Consider the following 24,985-nt stretch of genomic DNA (forward strand, 5'->3'; position numbering starts at 1 on the left):
AGATTTGCTGCAGCCCCAGTTGCATTTTCAGTTTACAGTGCAGGAAACAGCTGATGCTGCAGTTCAGGGGAGAGGTTTATGGCAGGTGTGGAGGCTGCTATTGGGAGTATCTTTCAGAATTATCACGTACAATCTTTCTTGCCTCTTAGCTAAAAATGCTCAGACTTCTACATCCACAAGAATGATCTTCCATTTCTTATGCAATCAATTACTGCAACACTCCCTCCCAATCCTACAAACAACACTGGGAGTCTGGAATTCACAAAGCCTTCTTTCCCCCTATGTCTTGCATTTAAGTTACAGTACCATATTTTCCTATAACATTTTTAATCTCTCCTTTCTCATCTCCATAATCTACACTGATAAATATTTCAGGATTTGCTCCACAATTAGCATGGATGAATTCAAAGTACTTTTCAGTGATCACCCAACACAAAGTCCAAATCAGCCCAGCCAGCTTTGCTTCCGATCCTGAGTCCCCACCCCACCCTACTGGGCCTTCTAATTTTTAAAAACTGGATGTGAACAGTGTTTTCTCTGTGTGACCACTTGTCTCATTATACAAAATGATAGGAGCCATGGCTCTGGGTAGCGTTATAGTGATATATTTAACTGGGGCATGGTATTTTGGGATAGCGGGAGCACCCCCCCGCCCATCTAGTCATCCCAAAGTTTAAAACAAACTACTGTACTGAATTGAGAACTAGAGCAATTTATCATTGCCTTAGTATATGTTTAGTGCCAGATCACCTCTGCACAGGAACAAGAAAATATAAGAAAGGAGAGCTGGAATGTTTGGTAACAAAGGAAGGGGGCACGGGTTATGTGTCAAATCACACCTGATTGAGGGCCTGTGCAGACCCTGGCAATGAAACAATCTGGGGTCTACATGTTATCAAAAGGGACTATGTATCAAGCCACAGCAAAGCCAAAATGCTCTGATTTGGCTTGCCTATTTATTTGTTTGTTTGTTTGTTTGTTTGTTTTATATGCCGCCCACGCTATCCAAAGGTCTCTGGGAGGCTTTCAACAATTAAAATACAATAAAAAGATAAGACAATTAAAACACAATTAAAATATATACTCTAAAAATTGCCATCAGGACACACAGTTGATATTATTTCAAAAACAAGCCTTCTAGAACAGGAAAGTTTTGACCTGGCGCCGAAATGTCATTAGCATGGGCACCAGATTAATCTCAATTAGAATGGCATTCCATAGTCTGGGGGCAGCTGCCGAAAAGGCCATTTGTCTACAAGCCGTCCCTCTTACCTCCTTGAGGGGACGGCTCTTTCAAAAGGGCCCCCTGGCTAGATCTTAACTGCCAGGTAGGTTCATATGGAAGGAGGTGGTCCTTCAGGTATCCAGGGCCCAAGCCGTTTAGGGCTTAATATGTCAAAACAAGCACTTTGAATTGGGCCCGGGCAGCAACTGGTAGCCCATGTAATTTAAACAGAATCGGCTCGATGTGTTCCCTAGCGGCCACACCACTTGCCAGCCGCGCAGCTCGATTCTGGACCAGTTACAGTCACTGGACCGTCTTCAAAGGCAGCCCCACGTAGAGCACATTGCAGTAATCTGCGCGAGATGTTACCAGTGTGTGCCGCCCAGAGTAGACTATTTTTCTAGATGGGCGGGGTATAAATCTAATAAAATAAAATAAATTTTAAAAAACTGTCATGAGACTCCGCTTGTCCAGGTAGGGCCATACCTGGTATAATTTCCGCAGTTAAAGGAAGGCCACCAAGTCCACCTGGGCTTCCAGAGCTAGATTGGGGTCCAGGAGCACCCCCAGGCTGTGGACCCTGTCCCTTAGGGGGAGTGTAACCCCATTCAGGGCAGGGAAATGGCCCTCCAGCCTGTCCGGTGAAGCACCCACTAGCAGCACTTCCGTCTTATCTGGATTGAGTTTCAATTTATTAATCCTCATCCAATCCATTATCAGGTCCAGACACAAGTTCAGTACAGCCACCCACAGTGGTAGAATATACCAGATGGGCGGGATATAAATCGAATAAATAATAAAAATAATAAAACTGCCTCACCTGGATTGGTGCAAAACGAGAGGTAGAGCTGAGTGTCGTCAGCATATTGCTGACTCCTTAGCGCAAACCTCCTGATGACCTCTCCCAATGGTTTCAGATAGATGTTAAACAGCATGGAGGACAGTATCTGTGACAGACAGGTCAGTAACCACTCCTGTCCATCACAATGGAACCCTGATTTAACAACCAATGGGAGAACAGAAGAGGCGGAACTAAGGATATATAAGAGAAATGGAAGACAGTTAAAGATCAGTTAGGGATATGAGTTAGAGTTAGGGATGTCAGTTAGAGAGAAGCAGTTTAGGCAGTTAGGACCAGCCTTGTGTTAAAGAAAAATAGAGAGAGAACAAGATAAGAAATGAATAAATATAGTGGTGCCTTGCTAGACGATGATAATCCGTTCCACTGAAATTGCTGTATAGCTAAATCATTGTTTAGCAAAAAGCATTTCTCTATTGGAATGCATTGAAACCTGTTTAATGCATTCCAATGGGGAAGAATCGTCATTGTCTAGCGAAGATCGGCCATAGGAAAGCCGCTTTGCGAACCACCAATCAGCTGTTTAAATCGCTGTCTTGCAAAGCTTAGGTCCCGAAAACACCTGTTTTGCGAGCGCAGAGGGAGCTGTCAAAATCGTTGTCTAGCGAAAATCGGTTTGCGAAGCAGGGACCAAACATTGTCCAGTGAAATTCCCCCATAGGAATCACTGTTTTGCGAATCACTATAGCGATCGCAAAAAGTCAATGTCTAGCGAAAAAACTGTCATGCAGGGTAACTGTCTAGCGAGGCACCACTGTACCTTGATTAACATAATTATACATAAGCAAATATAAATGTTATCAAAGCACAGTTGATTGAATAAATAAGACCATCCATGATTCACTTTACATAATTTACTGATAAACACTTAAACATTGTTTTATTGAATAACACTGATTTAAGAATCATATTTGATGTATTGAGGAGTGAATCCTCTGGTGGCAGCGGAAAGGGTTGAAAAGTAAATGTCATACCCGAAAGTGAACCTGGGTTGTGTGGAAGAACAAACAGGGGAACTGGTGGTGTGCGTCAGTATCAATCCCTGAGGAACCCCATGACATAAACGCCATGGGACAGAGCAACTGTCCCCCAGCACCACCCTCTGGACACGGTCAGCCAGGAAGGAGCGGAACCACCGTAAAGCGGTGGCCCCAACTCCCAACCCAGCCAGCCTATCCAGAAGGACACCATAGTCGATGGTGTCGAAAGCCACTGAGAGGTCCAGGAGTATCAACAGGGTCACACTCCCCCTGTTTCTTTCCCAGCAAAGGTAATTCATTGTACAGGGCGACCAAGACAGTGTCTGTACCAAAACCTGGCCTGAAACCCAACTGAAATGGATCCAGAAAAACCATTTCATCCAGCAGCGCCTGGAGTTGCCCGGCCACAACGCGCTCCAACACTTTGACCAAATAAGGGAGGCTCGCCACTGGTCAGTAGTCAACCACCAACCTTGGGTCCAGGTTAGCCTTTTATAAAGGAGTGGCCGGATTACCGTCTCTTTCAAGGCGGTAGGGGCCACTCCCTCTCTTAAGGAGGCATTCATGGCCTCCTAGACCCAGGTGTGAACCCCCCCTGGCAGAGTCCTTGAAGTTGATGATGTTGCAGCTCTATTGTTGACACCATACCTCTAGTCACTACGTCACAAAGCTGCTGCCTACTCTAGAGATGAGGCGATCCGGTTTTGTGACGATTTGCATTCGTCAGCACCCGTGACCAAAGCCCCACAAGGGGGAAGCCACTTTTGTGACTTCTTGCGACTATTTTTCCAAAGCAATTTGAGAAAGCGCCCTTCGGCCCATGAAAGCTTTAAGTCCTTGAACGTCCCACGAGCGTCTTTCGGGGCTTCTTGCTACAAAATGCCCCCGGGCGCTGCATGATGGGGGAGAAACAAAGACCATATTTTCGAAAGGCCATCCCAGCACTTTTCCTCTTCCCCTTCCTTCTCCCCCGCATTCCGATTACAATGGGTATCTCTCGTCCCAGGAGTTGTTTGTGTGTGTGTGTGTGTGAGAGAGAGAGAGAATTTGCGCCTTTATTTATATGCTCTTTACGACGACTTCGAATAAGCAAGGGAGGGGGAAATGATCCCTTGGGTTGGTATTGATTGCAATCGGGAGGAAAAGAAAAGAGGAAGAAGGATCGTGAGGCGGCACAAGAAGGAGGGCAGGTGGCGGAACACAGGCAAGAGGGCGAGCCTCGGTCCACCTCAGGACCAAGACCTAAAATGGCGGCCGCCGGCGTCGCAGCGGAGCGTGTGGAGGTGGGAGGATAGTGTGTGTCCCCCCCACCCCCGCCCTTGGCCGCTCCTCCTCTCACGAAAGGGGGGGGGAAGTGGATTTCCCCGTGTTTTTGCTTTCGTTTTTGACGTAACGGGCAAAGCGGGGGCTCGGAGAGGAGCGCGGCGGCTGCGGCGGCCTTTCCCTCGGGCTTCGGGACGCGGGTTTAACAAACGGCCTCGGCGCGCGCCATTGGACCGCCGCTTGGGGCGCGCGCGAGGGGGGGTAGAGAGAGAGAGAGAGAGAGCGCGCGCAGGGGAATTGGACGCCCGCATACCTGGAGCGCTCAGGTGAGTGGCGGTGGGCGGTGCTTGGTGGCGGTTGGGGGGGGCTCGGGAGGGGAAGCGAAGGGTGGAGAGGCCAATCGGAGCGCTTCTGCTCCCTCAGTTTCTCGGGGGAAGTGGGGGGGACACGCCATCAATAGAGACACCCCCCCTCCAATTAAACCCCCTATGTAACTAACCCACCTGGCCAGCTTTATTGGGGAGAGGGGGCATAAGGGAGCTGCTGTACCTGGAGGCAAATGGCTGGCCCGCCACCCCATCCATGGGTGGGAGAACGGCCTTAACCCCGTCCCCTCACCTGGTGGGGAAAACGCCAGCCTGTCCTGCCCTCTGAAGTCGTCCTCGTCGTCTGAAGGATGGCTGCCATGTTCCAGGCCGCTTCCCTTCCAAGGTGGATGATGAGTGTGGGGCTGGTGGTTGACAACATGACACGGACACCTCAACACCTCGTCCCTTCTTCTTGGCCTGTGGTGTCTTCAATTTAAAAAAAAAATTAGCTGGTGATCAAGGAGGGCTGGAGTTGGGGTATAAATGCATTAAAGAAATGTCAGTGAAGTGACAGAGTGATTATAGGTTAAAAAAAACAAGACTAAATGAACAAATTAAAAAAAAGAAAAACAGGGTGGCACCTGGAAGACTAAATATCAAATTTTAATGTGAGCTGTTGCGGACAAGTCCACTTCCTCGGACATAAGAAGACAGAGATAACATGGCAAATATTGTACATGGCATCAGAAGGCAGAGATTTTGGTTGGTTGGTAGGAAAGTCAGTGGGTATTTCTTAATTAATGTAAACCTTAATTAGTTGGGGCTGCAGTCCTATACCCTGTTATTTTGGAGTAAGCACCATGCACCATGTGTCTTATTTCTAATCAGACAGGTGTATCATTGCAGTACTGTATATATTTGTTTCATTTATATCCCACATGGGAACTCCTGTGAATTCAAGCAAGTTTCCTTCACATTTATGGAGGTTATTCATAAAGTCACCATAAATCATAAACACCTTGATGGAACATGACAACTTCCTCCCATGAGTTTGAGGCAGCAATCTTTCTTATTTTATCCGTTGTGAAGTCTGTTAGGCCGAAGTGGCCTAAAATAACTGTTTCAAGGATCATCAGGGTAGAACCCACAATAAATCAGGGGTTTCCAACAATCCAGGTCTTTTTGGACTGCAACTCTGAGAAACCCCTGCCAGGACAGCTTTAAATGTTAAACTATACCAGCTCTGATCCTTCTTAACAAAAGACTGTTAACTAAAACAAATGAAGTTCTTCTGTCTTTTATTTCCATGCTAATGAGAGTTTAGCATCTGAGGTAAGGTTGCTGGTAAAAGACTTTGTACAGGGCGAAAAGCAAAATTCTACCCCATCTGAACAGCCCTTAATGTATAGTCTTCAGTGGTTGTAGGATCACTTGAGGTTGAGTATGTTAGCTGACACTAGGATATCTAAAAGTAGAATTGTTTCTGGAAGATTCCCTTCAGCAGACCAAAGGTCAGTGAGCACAGTCTTTCTTGTCATGGAAATCGGTTATCTTTACCTGTTTGGCCTTCGTCCATTACAAGAATAGCATTGAGGGCCTTTTAAAGTCAATTATAAGAAGTCAATGTAAAACAAGTTCTCTCTAGGGATGCATGATTGGCTAGATGTATTTGACCAACTTGGCAAATCTTAAAAGATGAAATGTGGTGGGCATGTTCCTCTGGTTTTCATATGGAAACATTGATTCTTAATTTTGTCTGTATCTTTAGGAAGAAAGCAGGAAGTCTTTCAAATTAGAAATGTTTTCCTTGTCATGTCTCTATCAAATGTGTATGAACCAAATAGTGAAAGCAAAACTAATCAATCTATTTTACTGCCTCCTACCAAGTAGCAGATGGCAGCAGTTTTAAGATCTTTGCCAGATCTTTTAGCAGCCATAAATTAGTCTCCTCAATCTTTAAGAGACTCTACATACAGATCTGTTTCATACGGTGTTCAGGTTTTCTTCTTTAATTTATTCTGCTCTTTAAGAGTTTTGGTCTTCTCACACCAGCTGCTTAGGGGTTTTTTTCCTTCCCCCCCATTGGGCTGTTTTTTTCTGTTTTCCTGATCTGGTTCAAAGAGAAATGGCATTGCCAGGCAAGGGGGCTGCAGATTTGGCTGAACATGGGGAAGAGATGGAAGTTAGCCACTGACCTTGCTTATCCATATGGTGACTGAAGGAGAAAGTCTATGGGAAGAAACCAATACTTGCTTTTCTCTGGCTTCCTGCTTGCATCACAAGTCCAGAAATACCAAAATGTTGGCCAGCTTTCGTTAGCTACATCTGTAAAATCTGGCAGCCACGCTGCTTGCACTGGGACCATTGGCAATTACTGAGATGTGAGAAGGACGGTGGAGATGTCAAGGAAATGTAGTGAAAGCTGCAGTCCTCAGACCACTTTCCCTGCGTAATGGTGAATTTTGCTATGGGAGAAAAAGTGGTTTAAAGATCTCAGCTTCTGAAGCTTCTGTTCTGCTGTTGCCTGTGCCAGATTTTCCGCTGGGCCTTTAATAGCAGCTTGGTCTGCTGACATTTGCATGTGATCATGTTTTACTATCCTGGTTTGAAAAAGCTTCGCTTCATGGTGACTGCCATTAAAGGCGTAAGAGCAGCCTGACCTTTTATGCTTGGTGGACCCTCCCACCATAAATCCCAGCTGAGTTAGAACTTTTCCTAAGGTTTACACAGCTCCCCATGCAATCATCATCATCATGGTCTTAGAACTGCAGTGCTGGAATGGACCCTATGGGTTTTTGAGTCCAGCCCCTGTCAAGGAAACACAGTGGAGAATTACACTTCTGATTTATTTTTCTGAGATAAATTAATTTACTGTCTTAGGCATAAAGGTGTGTTTGAGCTAGAATCCAATGTTTTGATTATTCCCCTCCAACTTGAATTAGGCTATTTCAGTGGTTGATGGCATATGATTTTAACATTGTCAATGGCTTTGTATAAAATTTGGTTTACAGGAAGAAAACAACTATATGAGCAAATAAAAACATCACAATAAATCTTAAACAAACATTGGTTCTAAATTTATGGGGTGCTTGCTGTTCAGTTCATTTGAATGCTTTTATTTCTTTCCTGCTTGTATAATCTTTTTTTAAACAACTTCCCATTTCATTTTTATTTAAAATATGCATTGTTGACAGCTTGAAACTTAAATAGACAGGCTGAATCCAAACTTATGCTTGATGGATATCAGAAATGTAGGCATTGTACTTGAATAATGTTGCAAGAATAAGACGGAAAAAGATGAACCAAGTTGTATTATTTTGCTTCTTGTTGTTTCCCACTAGTGATAAGGGGTTCTGGAGACATTTAATTTTAGTGAGATAAATGTGTTACTTCCTTTTCACAAGAAAAAGAACAAATGTTTTGTTGGATTTTTATTTCACTGTGAACTTTCATGGATTACAAAATTCTTGAAGCAACGGACTGTAATCTAACTTTTATCTTACTGGTATTCATGCGAGATTAATTATACCTCAGTTTGTAGCAAAAGTTATTGTACAAAACTGTCTAGAATTGCTAGAGCCCCATTCTCACCCCCTCGACCGGCTCTGCTTCAGGAAGATTTTCCATATTTTAAAAAACAGTTCCATTCCACCTTTTAAAAAATAAGTGGCTATGGATTTAAATCTAATTGTAGCATAACGCTTAGAATGCTTCAAAGGAAATTAAATTGCCAGCATCTTTGTTGTTGTTAATGTGCCACCAGGCCTGCCGAGAAGGAGTGACCTCATAAAAGGCCCATAGTCAGCAGCCTGACTCAGAGGTTGCAAACTTAAGACTGTGGCTTTCTTTGTGGAGTCATCTCATTGTTTATTTGGGCTTCCTCTCTTCCTGTTGCCTTCAAGTTTTCCCAACATTATTGTCTTTTTTTAATGAGTCTTCTCATTATGTGTCCAAAGTACAATAGCCTGAGTTTAGTAATGTTTGTTTCTAGGGAGAGTTCAGACTCAATTTAACGTAGAACCTGCTTACGTGTCTTTCTGTTCAAGCTATACAAAAGTCATTGTTGCATCTAATAATACCAGTATTGCATAAATTAAAATCAGTTGTATAGCAGTTGGATTTTTCTTTGGTAGCCTTGCATTTCTGAAACTAACTTAAACCAAGTCAGACTATTGGTCCATCTAGCTTAGTGTTGTCTACACTGAGAGACAATACCAAGATTGTATTGAGTCTTCTCCAACCCTAGCTGGAATGCTAGGAACTGAAACTAAGTGTTCCTAGCATTCCAGGTGGGGTGGAACATGTGTTATACGCAGGAGGACTTAGATTCAGTTCCAAGTCCTCCTGCGTACAACACATGTACTTTCCCACTAAGCTATAGTTTTCCTCTGTTGCATTGTTTTCAGTATGAAAAAGGTGCCTCTTTAATCAATGTGATCCTACTGGGATCTGAAAAAGTGGAGCATGTATTTTGATTGAGTTGAGGACAAGATTACGAAAGTAGTTGGCACACAGAGTAAGCATTTTAATTTCTTTTCCTCTGTGTAAGGATGGCGAAGGACAAATACCTTGCAGCAAAACTGAAAAACTATTTGCGCGAAGACAAAATCCAGCTATGGAAGCCTCCATATACCAAAGGCAACAAAGAGCCTGGTGAAGAATTGAAAGTAAGTGCCCTCTGACTGCCATATTGTGGCTGTATGACTGCTTCATGCATATTTACTTGCTTTCATATTCTTAACAAATGCATCTTTATTGTCCTAGGCGCTTGCATTGAAGTATTCAGCCAAGCTAAATTATAATGACAATGAAATAGAGGCCCTTCTGGAAGAAATACGCTGCAGAGCAGTAGAGCGGGGAGCAGGAAATGAAGCTTATAAGACTACAGGAGTGGCAACGCTTGAAGTCGCCTTGCCGAAACGGATGGGTAAAGTAAGCATTGTTAAAAAATAATCTGCAAAATCGTGTATAAGATGTGCAGTAATGGCTGTAGATGTGGGAATGAATGAAAATATTTGTGTACTAAACAGGCAGGTGGGCTGGTTGGAAATGGTCTTCCATTTATTATACGTAAAGGCGGGTTGGGCAAAGATCCACTGGAGACGACTTCCCTCTTTATCTTGAGAACTCAAAGGAGGTAAGGTCACAATTAAGAAAAATATGTACCTCCTACTTAATGCTTCTGTGCTTGTAAAAAAAACGGTGTTAATTTGAAATCGGGTCAAATAGCACCACTCTTAATCCTCACTTGGAATCAAAATAATCCAAAGTATTCAGTGATTTTAGTGTAATGTACACAGTGCTATGAGTTTAGATTTTATGGCGTCTCAGAGACTCCTGCTAGCCTATTTAGTCTCTTTTATAGGGCTAAAGAATTAATTGATTTATTTGCGAAGGCTTTCACGGCTGGGATCTAATGGTTGTTGTGGGTTTTTCGGGCTCTTTGGCCATGTTCTGAAGGCTGTTCTTCCTGACGTTTTGCCAGTCTCCGTGGCCGGCATCTTCAGCACCACAGAGTGCTGTCCTCTGAAGATGCCAGCCACAGAGATTGGCAAAACGTTAGGAAGAACAACCTTCAGAACATGGCGAAAGAGCCCGAAAAACCCACAACAATCAATTAATTGATTTCTCTTCAAGTTTTAACATTAGTGGAACTGTAGCCAAAAAAATCCCACAGCCAGTACTGAGTGATTAACAGCTGCTTAGCCTAACTGCTTCATTGACATGAAGTAGGTATTATATTAAGGTAAGAGTTTTCCCCATTTTTAAAATGGATTAGATGAAATATTTTTAACACGCAGTGTTTATTTTCTCTCTGTTCACCTTAAGGAAGGTCTGAATGACGTCCATGTCATTTTTGGGGGGCAAGTTTCATATTTTTAAAGTACAGTGGATATGGGTGGGACAGAACTAAGACCCTTCAGCCTGTCTTTGGAACCCTACATAAAGTTCCATGGGTTGATTGCATTGACAGGTACTACACATTTTCATACCCCTTTGGGGGTTAGTTACAACTCCAGTGTTGTGGCAGCATTAAGAAATAATGGTAAAACTGCATAATACCTGTTATTAATGGTGTCACCCTGCGGTACATAAGTAATTTTGAGATAGTAGTTAATGAATAGTGACCTTCTCAGAACTGCTTTGCTAGCAGTGTTTCCAGATAAATACTGTAGACTTCACCTCTTCCCTTTCTCCAAGTACATCATTAAGGGCTGGTTTACACATCCCTGGTCTCCCCACAGTGCCTTTAGGGACAAAATACATGTGGAAAATGTTGTGTGTGACTCAGCATATCCACAGTCAGCTCTCCAGAAGTGAGACTTACGATTTTAGCAGCTGAAAAATGTGTTGCTGTCATGACAAAAATCACTCTCTGAGGAACATTGTAAGTGGTCTTTCCTGGAGGTGAACCGGGAATCAGAGAGACCTGTCGTGTTCCTCTTTCCAGCTGGAGCAGCAGAAATAGGGTACAGCCTGTCTCATTATAACTGTATTGCAAGTTTGGTGACATGTAGAGACCAACGACGGCGGCTGCTGATGTCTTTCCATTGAGTTTCTTCTTTTGTAGATGGACAGAAGCTAAGGCTGGCAGCTAATAAATGTTCCCACTAAAAATAAATTGCACTTGGCAACGCAGCGTGCAGTTGATATGCCGTTCTCTTGCAGCTGCAAATCTGAAGCTGTGCCTTGTCTTAAAAGTGAACATCATCCCTTTAAGAAGTGGTACATTTAGGATCGCACGTTGACAAAATAGTTCTTAATGGCCGTTTTAACTTGCGGAATAAAAAGGCATGCACAGCAACATCTAAAGCACTTGCCTGATGCTGGGAAATTAGCAGTACTGCCAGATAGCTTTAGGCAGCCCTAAAATCCTGTAATGAATTGTTTTGCTGTCCTGCTGGAGGGATAAAAGTCCTCAAACAACCTTCAGATGAAGTGTAAAGCAGCAACAGGTAACGCTGCTCTACCGTCCCCCACTCTCTTTCTGTACCAAGCCTCTTGTGGGACAGATCCTTCTGCTTGGTCCTCGGTACCATTTCTACTGCACAGGGGTGCATGGGTTAGAGGAGAGGCCATAAAAACAAGGCAGCTAAACTGGCGTACCTTCATACTGCTTTCTGTTCCTAAAGCCAGTACAGCTTCCACCGTCAGTCAGGTTTCTCTGGGTTGTTTATTGTTCCGTTGATTTCCTTGGGGTCACATTTCATTTCATGCACCTTCTGATTTAATGTGAGGAATTTCTAGAAGACCAAAACTGATTCACGTGCCGTTGGATGCAACTTTTTTTCTCTCCTTTTCTCCTCTTCCTGCACACCATGCTGATATTGTATCAGTAATCAGGCAGATTGATAAATCGCAGCATTATAAAGGATTCAAGGTTCAGTTTTGCTATATGTTTATCAGTGTGGACAAGCACTCGTGTGAAGTGGTAAGACAGAGGAGGAAAGACATGAGAATGTACAGATGAAATTAAAGCTGCAGCAAGCCAGATGTGTACAAAATCCCGAAATTAAAGTGGATGAATGCTGTAGTCTTAAGATACCAATGGTTCTTTGCACACAAGGCCTAGTGGTTCAAAAACTCAACACCCAGAGCAAAATTCAGATTGTGAAGTGATCCTCAGATGCCTCATAGATCTCCTTAGATAAACCACAGTTTGCTGTAAACCAGTGTTTATATCTCTGTATCTTGCAGATGAGAAAAAATCTCCTGGAGACAAAACTGGTCATAACAGGCAAGGAGCTCAGATCTCAGTAAGTAACTGGTGTTTGCCTTCTTTTATTGTTCTTGACTTGCATTGTTCATTGGTTCTTCCATATAGTTCTTTTTATGATTGTGTTCTATTCTAGTCAGACATATTTGTAGCCAGAATTCAGTTTATCACATGAGCCAAACACTACAGTGGTGCCTCGCTTAACGAGCGCACCGTTTAACAAAGAATCCGCATAGCGACCCATTTTTTGGGTTGCTAATGCGATCGTATTGCGATGTTTAGATAGGCTAAACATCGCATTGCGATCATTTCTGCACCCGGTGGCCATTTTGGGAACAGCTGATTGGCGGTTCCAAAATGGCCGCCAGGTGAAGAAAATGGCCACCCGCACCATTTTCGCGCCCTGTCCTCACTTACCGAGGGCGCGAAAATGGTGACGCTATGGAGAAACTTCGCAGAACGTTGAGTTTAAGAGCCATAGGAACGCATTAAACTAAGTTTAATGCGTTTCTATGGCATTTTCCGTTCCGTATAGCGATGTTTCCCCATAGCGATGGTTAATCCGGAATGGATTAACCTCGCTATGCGGGGCACCACTGTATAGTGATATTGACATCTGTATGTTGCAACTATTTAAAGGATCAGATGCTGATATCTTTTTCCTTGAAGGCATATTGGTGAATTCATTGTGGCTGACTTGCAAGTAAATATACAGTGGCTAAAATTCTGATGCTTAGCATGCTAAATTGCATGAGTAGGTCTATTTATTTTACTTACTTACTTACTTACTTACTTACTTACTTACTTACTTACTTACTTACTTACTTACTTACTTACTTACTTACTTACTTACTTACTTACTTACTTACTTACATTTCTATCCTGCCCGACTAGTAGCTAGGGTACTACTCTGGATGGCCCATTGCATCAGTGAAGATTTGATGAGCCAACTTCTCTGTAAGTTCCATTGATTCAAATAGGCTTACTCTACTTGCAGCCTACTATACTAAAGTAAATCCTAACTAGAGTAGGCCCACATGAACCAATGGAACCTATGGAGGAGTTGACTCACCAAATCCCCATTTATTGAATGGACTTCCTTTAGTTCAATTTACCACACTAAGTAACAGGATTTCAGCCACTGCATTAAAGCCTTGTGGTAATTATCAGGCGAGACGAGAAATGACCTTGTCTGTTCTATTGCTTTTGTGCCATTTTTGGCTTATAAAGTTGATGTTTTGTGAATTATAGTTCAAAAGAGGCTTTTGCTTGTCTTTGTTTATTTATTTATTAAATTTATACACTGCCTATCTAGACCAAAGTCTATTCTAGGCGACTAACAATAATAGATAAAAGTAAAAACAATATAATTGTTCTGTCTCTCCAAGCCTCCCTCGGCGTTAGGCCCCTCAACTGCCCTTCCTGGCTAGAACGAGTGATTCGGGTAGATCTAGGTGGGAGGAGGTGTTCTGCTAGCTATCAAGGTCCTAAACTGTTTAGGGCTGTATATGTCATCATTAACACTTTGAAATCACTGTGGAAATCAACGGGCAGCCCATGCAAGGCAGCCAGAGTGGGGGAAATATGCTGGTATTTTCTCACCCCAATAAGAAGTCTGGCTGCCGCATTCTGCACCATTTGTGTATTCATGTACCCAGTTTGTAAACCGTGGTGTTTTCTGCATCATGGGTTTTGTAATGACAATGTTCTATTATAAAAATAACATGGTGTGTAAAAATAATTCTGAGAGATGTAATAATTCATTCTGAAAATATGCACAGCACGCTTTTAACACAAAATATTGGTTAATGTTGGTCACTTTGCTTCGCAGGATAGCGCAAACATATGGATTTGAAGAAAGCTGCATCAAAATAATTGTAAATAAGAAGCAACTTGACCTGGGTATGTATGCTGGATCGCAAAACATCCGCTGAACATATAGGCTCAGGCCTCAGATCAGATCTGTGCCTTGTTTCTTAGGAATGTGCCTCACAAAGCATTTTTCCCCAGAATTTCTCCAAACCGTTTTGATGCTTTCATTCTCTCCCCTTCACAGGAAAGACGTTAGAGGAACAGGGTGTAGCGCATAACGTCAAAGTCATGGTGCTTGAGCTGAAGTTCAGCGAGGAGGAAGTCAAGAGACGGGTCCATGAAGAGGAAAGGCAATTTGAAGAGGAGACAAGGGAGAAGGAAGAAATGAGCCAGAGGATTCGGAGAACGAAAAAGGGCATAGAAATTCTTGCCAATAGACGTAAGAAACTATGTATTTAAATCCTGATTTTAGGAGTACCGCTGGAAATGCCGAATAAATAAGAAGCAACAAGGCAAAGAGGCTGATTTTGTCCCATTCTTTCATCATGGCATGAGGCCAAGGTAGACTGCATCAGGAGCAGCTGCAGTCAATCTTTTTTTTTTTAACCAATGGTGTAAGCTCAACTTATAAAACCAGTAAAGACACATCACAGGGCTCAGGATGTGGGGATGTGGGGAAGTGATATTGAAGATTTTATTGGTGAGAGCAGGTTAGTTCTGGAGGGGAAAGAAACACTTACTTACACCTGCTCCACTTGCACAGAGAGGTGGTAGAAGCTGTTGCATAGGCATGGTGCCTGACATACGTTTAAAGGTTGAGTCCGCAAGCAATTCAGCCACACCTCTTGGGGATGATCATCACCAAAATGGGCCCAAAGCCTTCAAAGTCCCAGCCCTGATCTAGGGACACTTTTTGAGTCACTTGCCTCTCTCAAGGAAAGCTTTTCTATACCTTTTAAAGACCATCCTGAGCTAGAACATCCTTCTCTCCTCTTCCTCCTCTGAAAAGCAAATGGCTTAGGTGGGAGATGGGAAGGAGTCTGTCTACAATCTCTACCTCCTAAATTCTACTACCTTCATCGGAGGGATGGGATGGATCAGGTGGGGGTGAAGAGCCAGTGGAGGTTGCACGGGGAGAGCCATTGGTCTGGTGTCCCAGATCTTTCTGTACTTTGATAGGGTATCATTAAGTGGATATAAATTTAAGTTCCAGATGAGCTTGCTTCTCCATTTGTTTCTACTAGTTGAACGTAATTTAAACTTATTTACTCTCCCACTGCCCAGAAAAACCAGTTGGCTTATTCAGTTTATGTCTAACTTATTGTTGAATTCTGAATTCTAAATCCTTGATTTATTTACTGCTGCTGCAGAAAGTCTTGTATATAAACAGAGAACAAGCCAGTGAAGGAAGCCTGTGTATTTTAAGATGTAATTGATTTATTACATAGGCTCATGATTTGAATTTCCACTGGTGCCTCAGTGGTGGTCTTCCTGTTTTTCATTCTGCTTTGCATGTTATAGAGGAAATTTTGGATACAGACAGGAGACCTTATTTAGACATAGCAAACCAAACTGGAAGACCCATCAAGATTCCTCAAGAACCCAAAAAAGTGAGTATGGGGAATTTGTGTTCACCCCACCCAAACCGCCACACTTTCTTCTCATTGCAGTTTAACGGCAATGTTTACTATTGGCAAAAATTCTCTCCCACCCCTAGGCTCTTATGTTAGCTATGGGACATCATGAAAAAGGCCGAGCATTGTTAAAAAAGAAAGAGTATGCAGTGGCTTTGCCGTTCCTGTTGGATGCAGATAAACACTTCTGGTAAGAATCTTTTTTTTCCCCGCCTCCTGACTTCTGATCCTGTTCTTGTAACCCCTGTTGCCATTCTGTAGGGCTACTGCTGGTGCCAGCAGAATAGCTGTGGTAATCAGAGTGGGCTCAGCTCTGGGCGGGGAGAGAAGACATGGTAGAAATTCATAGAACCCTGCAGGGCTTCTGATGCCGCCATCGGTGGCGTTGGCAATTTTCCTGCCGCCCACTTGTCCACAGACGTTTCAGAGTCAGTGGCCTCTCGCCACCCAAAATAGAAAGACCTAGACCATCGTAGCTGATCTGAGGTGTGGCTATGACAGAGCCACACCCCCTCATTATGTACAACATATCCCATTGTTCCACAATGCTCCTGCCGTATATATGCCAGTAATGTAAATTGCTATCATGGAGGTTGCGAGAAACCCCAGGTGGCCGTACAGGAATCCTGCAAACCAAAATTACACTGCATGAAAGAACCCTACCCTCAGGACTCCCGCCAGTCTCCACCAGGTGACTCAGGATTGATCCCTAACCCCAACCCCTCTGTGCCACTTTACTTGGTAGCTATTGTCAAGCTTATTCCCCTTGAAGGGAAATAATGTCTTCCTTTCGCTGCATGTTTTCTGTCACATCGCGGAAAATCTTTCAAGGGCATCACAGAACATAATTGTCTTGTTGCTTTTCAGTCAGTGTGGTTCGGAGCTCCTGTCCATGGTTGATAATTATGGCGTGCTGCAACTGGACATCGTCTGGTGCTATTTCCACTTGGGACAGCTGGATTGCCTTGATGATGCTGAGAAGAAGCTTCGAGCCGCCCGTGATTGCTTCAACAAGTGCTATGGAGAGAACCATGAGCGGCTTGTCACAATAAAGGTAGGCACAAGAGCCTGGGTTGTTCACATTAGTGAACCCATTTCTTTCTGGGTTTTATTGACTTGTCTTTCCCAGTTATAACATACTGCTGTTGGAGGGGGGGGGGGGTTCCAGCCTGTCCCCATGTAACTGGTTCTGCTGGCTATTCAGGACTGCCCCTTGCCTTTCCTTTAAAAATGGACTATTCTCCCAAGAGTTAAAGGTGTACCATCAGAAGACTAATGTGTATAGAGAAAATGTATAGATTCCAGGACTGTTTCCATAAGGTCATTTGCCTATCCAGCATTACATTTTTACGCACCCTAAAACACTGGAACAGCCCCAAGAATCACAATTGAATCACAATCTGCAAAAAATTAACCAGTTGTAGCTGTTCGGGATATTATTTTCCTCACTTCCCAGAGCGGTGGCTGTAAATAAACACAATTTAAGGCACCATGGAATCTTTTATGATTTCCTAAGAAATGATAGCGTCTTAGGAGCCCTAGCACCAGCTTTGCTTTGGAGGTGGCATTCATTGTTGTTTTTTACCAGCCCGTCCCCGTTGTAGCATACAGAAGGCTAGAGGTTCGTTAGAGCAACATTCCTTCTCATTTTCAGCCCCGCTGGGAGGGGGCGCCACCTCTCGTGTGCGTGACTCCTCCCCTGTGCCTCCGCCCTCCCAGGCGAGTCTACCCCACAGAGGTCCGATGTGAACAGAACCAAAAGGGCTGGAAATTCTCGTCGTGGGTACACAGAGGAGAAGGAACACTGTGCAAAGGGGGGCACAGTCGCGCCCCTTCCGGGGAACCCTGGATGAGAGTGATCTCATCTTGAAACCCTGTCAAGGTTCTGACAGATCTGTGTAGATCCTACCGCTCTGGGTGAAATAACATTCTCCCTCCCTGTAGCAACATCGTACGTTCAGGCTGCTTTCTGGAGAATCAGGGAGTTTATTAGCTCCCCAGAATATCAAAAGGGGGTGAAGGCACACTCCCGGTAAAGAAGGTACAGTTGTGTGTGTGTGTGTGGGGGGAAACCCCTGTTCCATCAGCTTGTAGACTCCCTGAAAGGACTGTGTAAATGATGCTGAGAGGAGCTTCTCACAGGTCTGCACCATCCCATGCTTCACCATCCAAAAAAATGTTCTGTTAGATACCGTCCTACTGCACTTAAGGTACACTTTAATTATGCAGGCTGCCCATTGCCACCCTCCCAATAGGTTGGGTATTCAGTGCATGGAGCAAAAACTCTCCGTCCTCACAGCTCCCCAAGCAGTGGTCACAAAGGGGGAGGCGGGCTTGGGGAGACGGGGACTTGCAAGTTAATGCGTTTGTAATTACTTCTTCTCTTTCCCTTCAGGGAAGTTCTGGAAGAGAGAAGGCATTATTTCTAAGGCTTTATTTACTGGAAGGAATAAGTCATTATCATAATGGCAGAGAAAAAGAAGCTGCCGAGCATCTTCAGAAGGTACGTTTCCTTATTCAGCGTCAGAATCCTTCCCGAAGGCTACAGCCTGAGGTCTCTTTTTCTTCACTCCCTTTAGTAGAAAGTTGTTTGCAGGCCTTGCTTTTTTATCTCTACAGGCGCAGAACTTGTTTCAAGAGTTGTCCATAGATCCCGAGAAGGTCAACAGCTTGCTGCTTCTGGGGTTCTCTGCTCAGGAAGCTCGTCTGGGTCTCCGAGCTTGCGATGGAAATGTGGAGCACGCAGCTAGTCATATTTCCAACAGGAGAGAGGTACAGTGTTAGGGGAGGATACCAGGCAGTACTAAAAGTATGCATTTTACATTGTGGGTGATGCACAAGTTAAATTCCACCAGTGGCTTTGATGCTTCTGACTTGTGTGCTGCTGCATAATGAAAGCGAACAGAACTCTTAGATGTCAAGAGTCAGGTGTGTCCTGCAGGGCTCAGAGAGCAGGATCCCACCTTTACTAAGGGCAGGACTGGTTCCAGATGCGAAACATGCATTCTCCCAACAAGCTTCTGGATTGTTGTGGTGCTATTTTGTAGGGGGACTTTTTAAAAATAATCCTACTTCAGAGCCACCGGGATAGATGATTTGAAGCCCGTGATTTTAATCAAGTCCTTTCTAAACACAAATGGTGTGTTTGTGCTGAAGTTAAGGACATATTTATCAAAACAGCAAGAGAGATCCAACTCCGGATGAACCAATATAGCCTTTTTTCTTGCTTTGATATTGCAGGAAAAGGCTCAAATAAGGAGAGAAGAGAGAGCCAAGAGAAGAAAGCGATTAGAAGATATCAACTCCTTGAAGAGTATGGGTTACTCTGAGCGAGCTGCGAGAGAAGCTCTTCACGAGGCCAAAGGAAATCTTGAAGAAGCAGTTCAGGTAGATGCTTCCTCAAACTCCTTATTATGTGGGATGAAAACCTGCATTAATTGGAAACACTCTCTCCAGCAGTTGGTTCCTTATATTCTCTGGTCTTCATTGGACAGACAGTATTGCTGCACCTTTAGATTATTAAACATTATTATTATTGTTGTTGTTGTTCATGATGATGATGATGATGATGATGATGGTGATGATGATGATGATGATGATGATGATAATAATAATAATAATAATAATAATAATAATAATAATAATAATAATAATAATAATAATAATAATAATAATAATAATAATAATAATAATAATAAAAAAGCCACATTTCTCCCAACAAGGGACCCACAGCAGCTCACAACATTAAAATTCACACAATTTAAAAACACAATAAGTTAAATATTAAAAGATAAATTAATATATGATTTAAAATACAATTAAAAGATAAAAACATAAAAATGTGGAAAATATTAAAATTATCTGCTGAAATGGGGTTCAGGGATTCAGTTATAACTGTTAAAAGCCTGCCTGAAGAGATGGGTCTTTAGCTTTTTTTCAAACGGATAAAAGGGAAGGGGCCCTCCTGATCTCCCAAGGGAGAGCGTTCCATAGCCTGAGAGCTGCCACCGAGAAGGCCCTCCTCTCCCGTGTCCCCATCAGCTCTGCTTGTGCTGGCAATGGGACCGAGAGGAGGGCCTCCTCTGCTGATTTTATTATTATTATTAAATCTTAATCGCCAAGAAGGCGCCTATAGGGAGATACGGTCCTTCAGGTAGCCTGGACCCAAGCTGTAGAGGGCTTTAGAGGTAATGGCCAGCACTTTGAATTGGGCCCGGAAACAGACTGGTAGCCAGTGCAGTTCTTGTAACAGGTTCGTTATATGCTCCCTGTAGTCTGGCTGCAGAGTTTTGCACCAGCTGAAGTTTCCAAACCGTCTTCAAAGGCAACCCCACACAGAGCAAGTTACAGTAATCCAAACGGGATGTAACTAAGGCATATGTCACTGTAGCCAGATCCAACATCTTAAGGAACGAGCGCCACTGGCGCACCAGCAGATGCGCTCCTGGCCACTGCCGAGACCTGGGCATCCAAACTTAGGGATAAATCCAGGAGTACACCCCAGCTGCAGACCAGAGTCATGGTCAACTTGAACCTGCATTATATTGAAGCTTGATGCTGTGCAGAATTTAAACCTCTATCCATCAGGACCCAACAGAGTTCTTAAATCTTAACAAGTGGCAAACAGTTTTTCTGTTAGCGCCAGATTTGCAAACAGAACAAATGGATTTCAGCAGCACGATCACTGAGCAAATAAGGAAGTAGGAATGACAAGTTCCATTTTAACAGCATTTCTTTGCTGTTTTAGTCCTAGGAACAGAAGAATAGCTTATCAAGCCAAGAGCAGCGGATGTCCTAATTTTCCCTAGCAATTCTGTCCTGAGAATGGCTCACTGGGCACCTTGGGGGGGGGGGGGAGTCCTAGCTTCACATATAATATGTTTATAGAGTATGTGACAAAGAAAGGGCTCATGGACTTGTTGTGATAGTTTGGTGTGTAGCCACTGCTCTGGTGTGCAGCTGCCATTAAAAATATAGATTTCACACTGGGGATCCTTAGAAAAGCAGTTGAAAATCAGCAATATCGTAATTGCTTTATACAGACCTCTATGTACATATGATTGCTTGTGGTTTGCTCTAGATCATACTTGGCAACCCAAAATTGCTCCTGGCAGCTGACGATGATCCAGTGCCAGCAGACCAGTTTCAGGTTCCTCAAGAAAGTATCACTCAAGTAAGTGTAAAGCAGGATTTAGTATTATTCATTTTAAATCCCATTAACTTCCAGGGTGGCCAATCAGTTTCTCCTGTCAGCATTTTTGAACATGCCTGTTTAGATGTCTGTTAGACAGACACTACACTTTTTGCTTTCTTTAAGGCAGAGGAGAGCAACCGGTCAGATGCATGGGCCCGGCCTTTCCTGCCATGAATCGCCCAGTTGCACTGACAGATTGCTGTCCAGAAGCCTTTGTCTCTCACCATAATGAGTCTATGTCGCCTGCCCATTTCTGAGTTGCTACTGCTGCTTTTTCCTCTGCGTACCTGGGAGAACAGAGCTTCCTGTTTCAATCTGGAATGTCTCAGGGGAGAAAAACATAACATGGTAGTAGTGGATGACATGCAAGGCTTCCCCCATGTGATCCACTCCCTACTAGATGTGACGAATTTCTACGTTAGACAAGATACTGTATAAGGGTTGGTCCAAAGACAGCGCTAAAATCAGCAGTTACTGTGAGCCAGTAACATGACCATAAATTTTTCACTATATTTTGGGGGCTGCTCTCTCTCTCTCTCTCTCTCTCTCTCTCTCTCTCTCTCTCTCTCTCTCTCTCTCTCTCTCTCTCTCTCTCTCTCTCTCTCTCTCTCTCTCACACACACACACACACACACACACACACACACACACACACACACACACGATAAACGTGTGGAGTGATAAAGGTGGGGAACCCCTTTTTGATTCCAGTTCAGCCGTAAGGTTTTGACCAACCTGATCTACCCAATATCTCCTTTCCTCCTGTCTTTGTTGCCTAGTTGGTGTACATGGGCTTTGCTCCAGAGATGGCTGAGCAAGCTTTGAAAATCTTCCGAGGCAACATTCAGCTGGCTGTGCAGACACTGGCCCATTATGGAGGGTCCCTGCCAGACGATCTGCAGACCTCTTTGGACGGCACAGCCACCTCAGATGAATCTTCGTCATCGAAAGACTCTCCGACTAGTTCTGCGGGTAAAAAATTAAAAGCAGCACACTGGCCAAAATCCTGTGGCTTAGTGTAAGAAGATTCATAACTTCCAGTCTGTTCCTAGGTAGCCCATTAGAAGTCCCCACTATGATTCTCGGGGCACGTGTACATGCACCAATCCAGGTGTGCACATGCCCTGGCACCCTCAAGGCTCACAACAGAGACTTTTTATTTGCTGTTTCCCACCATGATTCTCGGGGGGACATGTGCGTGCATCAAGCCAGGGTGTTCACGTGCCCCAGCACCCCCAAGGCTCACAACGGAGACTTTTTATTTGCTGCCGAGGAATAGACTGGCTTGCCTGTGCACCAGGTCCATTCTGGTCTGTAGAGAATGAAAGTTGCAAAGGTTCTTACACAAAGCAACAGGTCAGCCCTGAGAGGAAAAGATATTCTGGAGGAAGCGAGAGAATTCTGGTGCGTTTCTTTGGCACCCACCACCGGTCGTGTGTAGAGACACCCGTCATCCATGAGCAGATTGATTCCAGTGTACATGGTTATCTAACATGACTGAGCCAGTACACAGAGAGTTGGCATGTCAGCCAATGTGAAGTCAAAAATTATGCCAGCCTGCTCCGCTGTGGTGCCTTCCATTGGCCTTGTTGGCTGGGAACGATGGGAATTGTAGTCTTTGGGTTGGGGAAGCTGGCACTGTGCAGTGGACGTGTTTCAGACATCTGGCCTTGAATTCTTACAATACTCGTCTGTCTCCATCACTGCCAACTTCTCAGAACACCTACTTGTCCATATTCTTCATGTGCTTCCAGAAATGTCCTCCATTGGTTCAGCACTGAAAGTGATACATTGTTTTTTTGATGTACTTTTTATTCTGATACCTCAAGTCCTCTGAACATCAATCCCTTCATGTTTGATTCTCGTTTTATAAATATACATTATATACCAGACAAACATGCATACTGTGTAGGTGACCACTGATGTAAATCTCATTTCAAAAGCTACACTTACATTGACAGCATTCATAATATTTTTTCCAAATATGTATTTCCTCTGGACATATTCTTCCCTCCAGAATACCGTACATTTATCCCACTGTGTCATCAACAGAAACATGACATCATCCTGCTTCTTATGTTCAGAAATCACTAATAGTGTCATAAGCATTTTGTGCCATATGTTAGCTAATGGTAATTTGGGATTTTTCCAATATTTTGCAAATTGGCCTCCCTTCTTGGATTCTAAGCACTTCTGAAAGTGAATCTGATGTATTCATGTTCTCTGACTCGAAAAACCTTCCCCACCACACACGAACACACACACTGACACAAATCCAAATGTTGATGTAGAATATCATTAGAAGAGAACTAATTTTGCAGTGAAGACCTTACGTAAATCATTAAGCTCAGAAATAAAGTGTGATCCCATTTCTCAATTATTTCTAGGCGTTTCTGGGGCGTCAACTGATGAAGACATGGAAGTAGATGCTGTCAATGAAATCATAGAGGATATTCCAGAACATGAAGAAGATTATTTGGATCTAACTCTGGAAGAGGAAGAAGTTGTCATCAACGAATATCTCTCTTACGTACAGCATCTTCTGTTACAGTACAAGCTGCCAGACTGTTAAAGGCTGCAGTCCCAGTTACGTGGATCATTAGGTTTGGAGCTATTGCACAGATAAAATTGGTTGTATGTTCCACCAAAATCAGTGGGTAAAGTTAGTCAGGACTGACTTAAATGCAACTACAGTAATGTCAGCCAGGGCCTTGGACTTCTATACTTAGATTGCAGTACATCTGCTCCTGTCTCTTTTCTAGATGCCTTAAGTTCAATCAGTTCTAATTTCAAAGCATTGGTTTCTGTAAGATCTATTATTATTATATTATTGTAATCAAATTGTTATTACTGGAGAGTAATGGCAATTATAGAAGAAAAATATTTACAAATATTTTTATAGAGAGGTTCAAGATATATTGGTGTGAAATCAGCCTGTTTATTTAGTAGAGCAAATAAAAGTCCATTTTACATCCTTCCACAATACGAAGATTTCTTTTGGTTTCTTTTGGTTATAGTGAGTGGCAAAGATCTAGATGGGGTTTGGCATGCCATGTCACTGTACTTAACTATTTAGCCTCCCTCAAGCATTTTATTGCAGATTGGCTGAACAAAGACAGATTGAATTCTGAAGCAGTCACATGATGAAGCAGTCATGTGACTCTGTTTTCAGCTTGGAGTCTACCCACATCACAACATTGATGGTGTGATCTGGCCTTAGACCTCTCCGGATTGGATGGGAAACCTGCTTCCTATCGTCTTGGTGTGTGCACACTTTAGGTATTAGACCTGATGTGTTCAGTGTTTTTTGTTACAAATGTGTTTAGTGTGTTTGCAGTTGAAAATGCCATGCTGCAGCATAGTGAGGCTAAGGTACTACCGAGTAGCTTTCCTAAGGGGTAAGCCCGGTGAGTCATTGAGGTGAACATGAGACACCACACTTTATAGTAAGTAATACAGTCCTGACAATTTAGATCAGTGTCAGATATACCATCTTAGTTTCACACTATCTTTAAAAAAAAGTGGTTATCTCAGATCTTCTCAGAAACTTCGGTGTTGTTACACAGAAGTTGTTGCAACCAAACAGCATCCCCAGTGAGCATAAGGTTAAAACCTGCCTCTGAACCGCCCAAACACAAGTGAACCTTTCTCGCCATTAGAGGGCAGCAAAGGTTCACTGAGCATTGCCCGCTAGGTTGAGAAAGAACCCTGGCATTCTGACCCCTTCTAAGCGAGGTTCCTTGAAGGCTTGCAGTCAAGACAGGAGTAGAGAGCCCGTTGAGGGAGCATCTGCTAACATACAGCCAAACAAAACTAACAGTGACATCAACTAGTCGCCTTCTGGGTGATTCCAGGGAGATGTTTAAACTGGCTGCAAATGGTGTACACCCCATTGCAGAATTTTTTTGCTTTTCAAGAAAGGTGGTAGATATGGGTGCCCTCAAAGATCCCCAAAGCCCAGTCCTAACTGTCATTTCGAGTGGTGCTTGCCCA

General features: G+C 43.5%; 1 protein-coding gene across 2 annotated transcripts; it reads left to right on the forward strand.

Moving 5' to 3' along the window:
• Positions 1-965: 965 nt before the first annotated feature.
• Positions 966-23,975, forward strand: NUB1 (negative regulator of ubiquitin like proteins 1). Of its 2 annotated transcripts, none has more exons than XM_078378499.1 (15): positions 966-4,347; positions 9,185-9,302; positions 9,400-9,567; positions 12,334-12,392; positions 14,184-14,254; positions 14,409-14,603; positions 15,686-15,774; positions 15,882-15,988; positions 16,666-16,852; positions 18,194-18,301; positions 18,418-18,570; positions 19,039-19,185; positions 20,879-20,971; positions 21,772-21,964; positions 23,380-23,975. In XM_078378499.1, the coding sequence occupies exons 1-15, from the start codon at positions 4,169-4,171 to the stop codon at positions 23,562-23,564; spliced, it is 2,052 nt and encodes a 683-aa protein (XP_078234625.1). In that variant the 5' UTR covers positions 966-4,168; the 3' UTR covers positions 23,565-23,975. The 2 variants fall into 2 exon arrangements, with proteins under 2 accessions (XP_078234625.1, XP_020635431.3); XM_020779772.3 differs by lacking the exon at positions 966-4,347 and adding an exon at positions 4,372-4,653.
• Positions 23,976-24,985: the final 1,010 nt, after the last annotated feature.

Source organism: Pogona vitticeps, chromosome 6 (assembly GCF_051106095.1).
Source record: "Pogona vitticeps strain Pit_001003342236 chromosome 6, PviZW2.1, whole genome shotgun sequence".
NCBI lineage: Eukaryota > Metazoa > Chordata > Lepidosauria > Squamata > Agamidae > Pogona > Pogona vitticeps.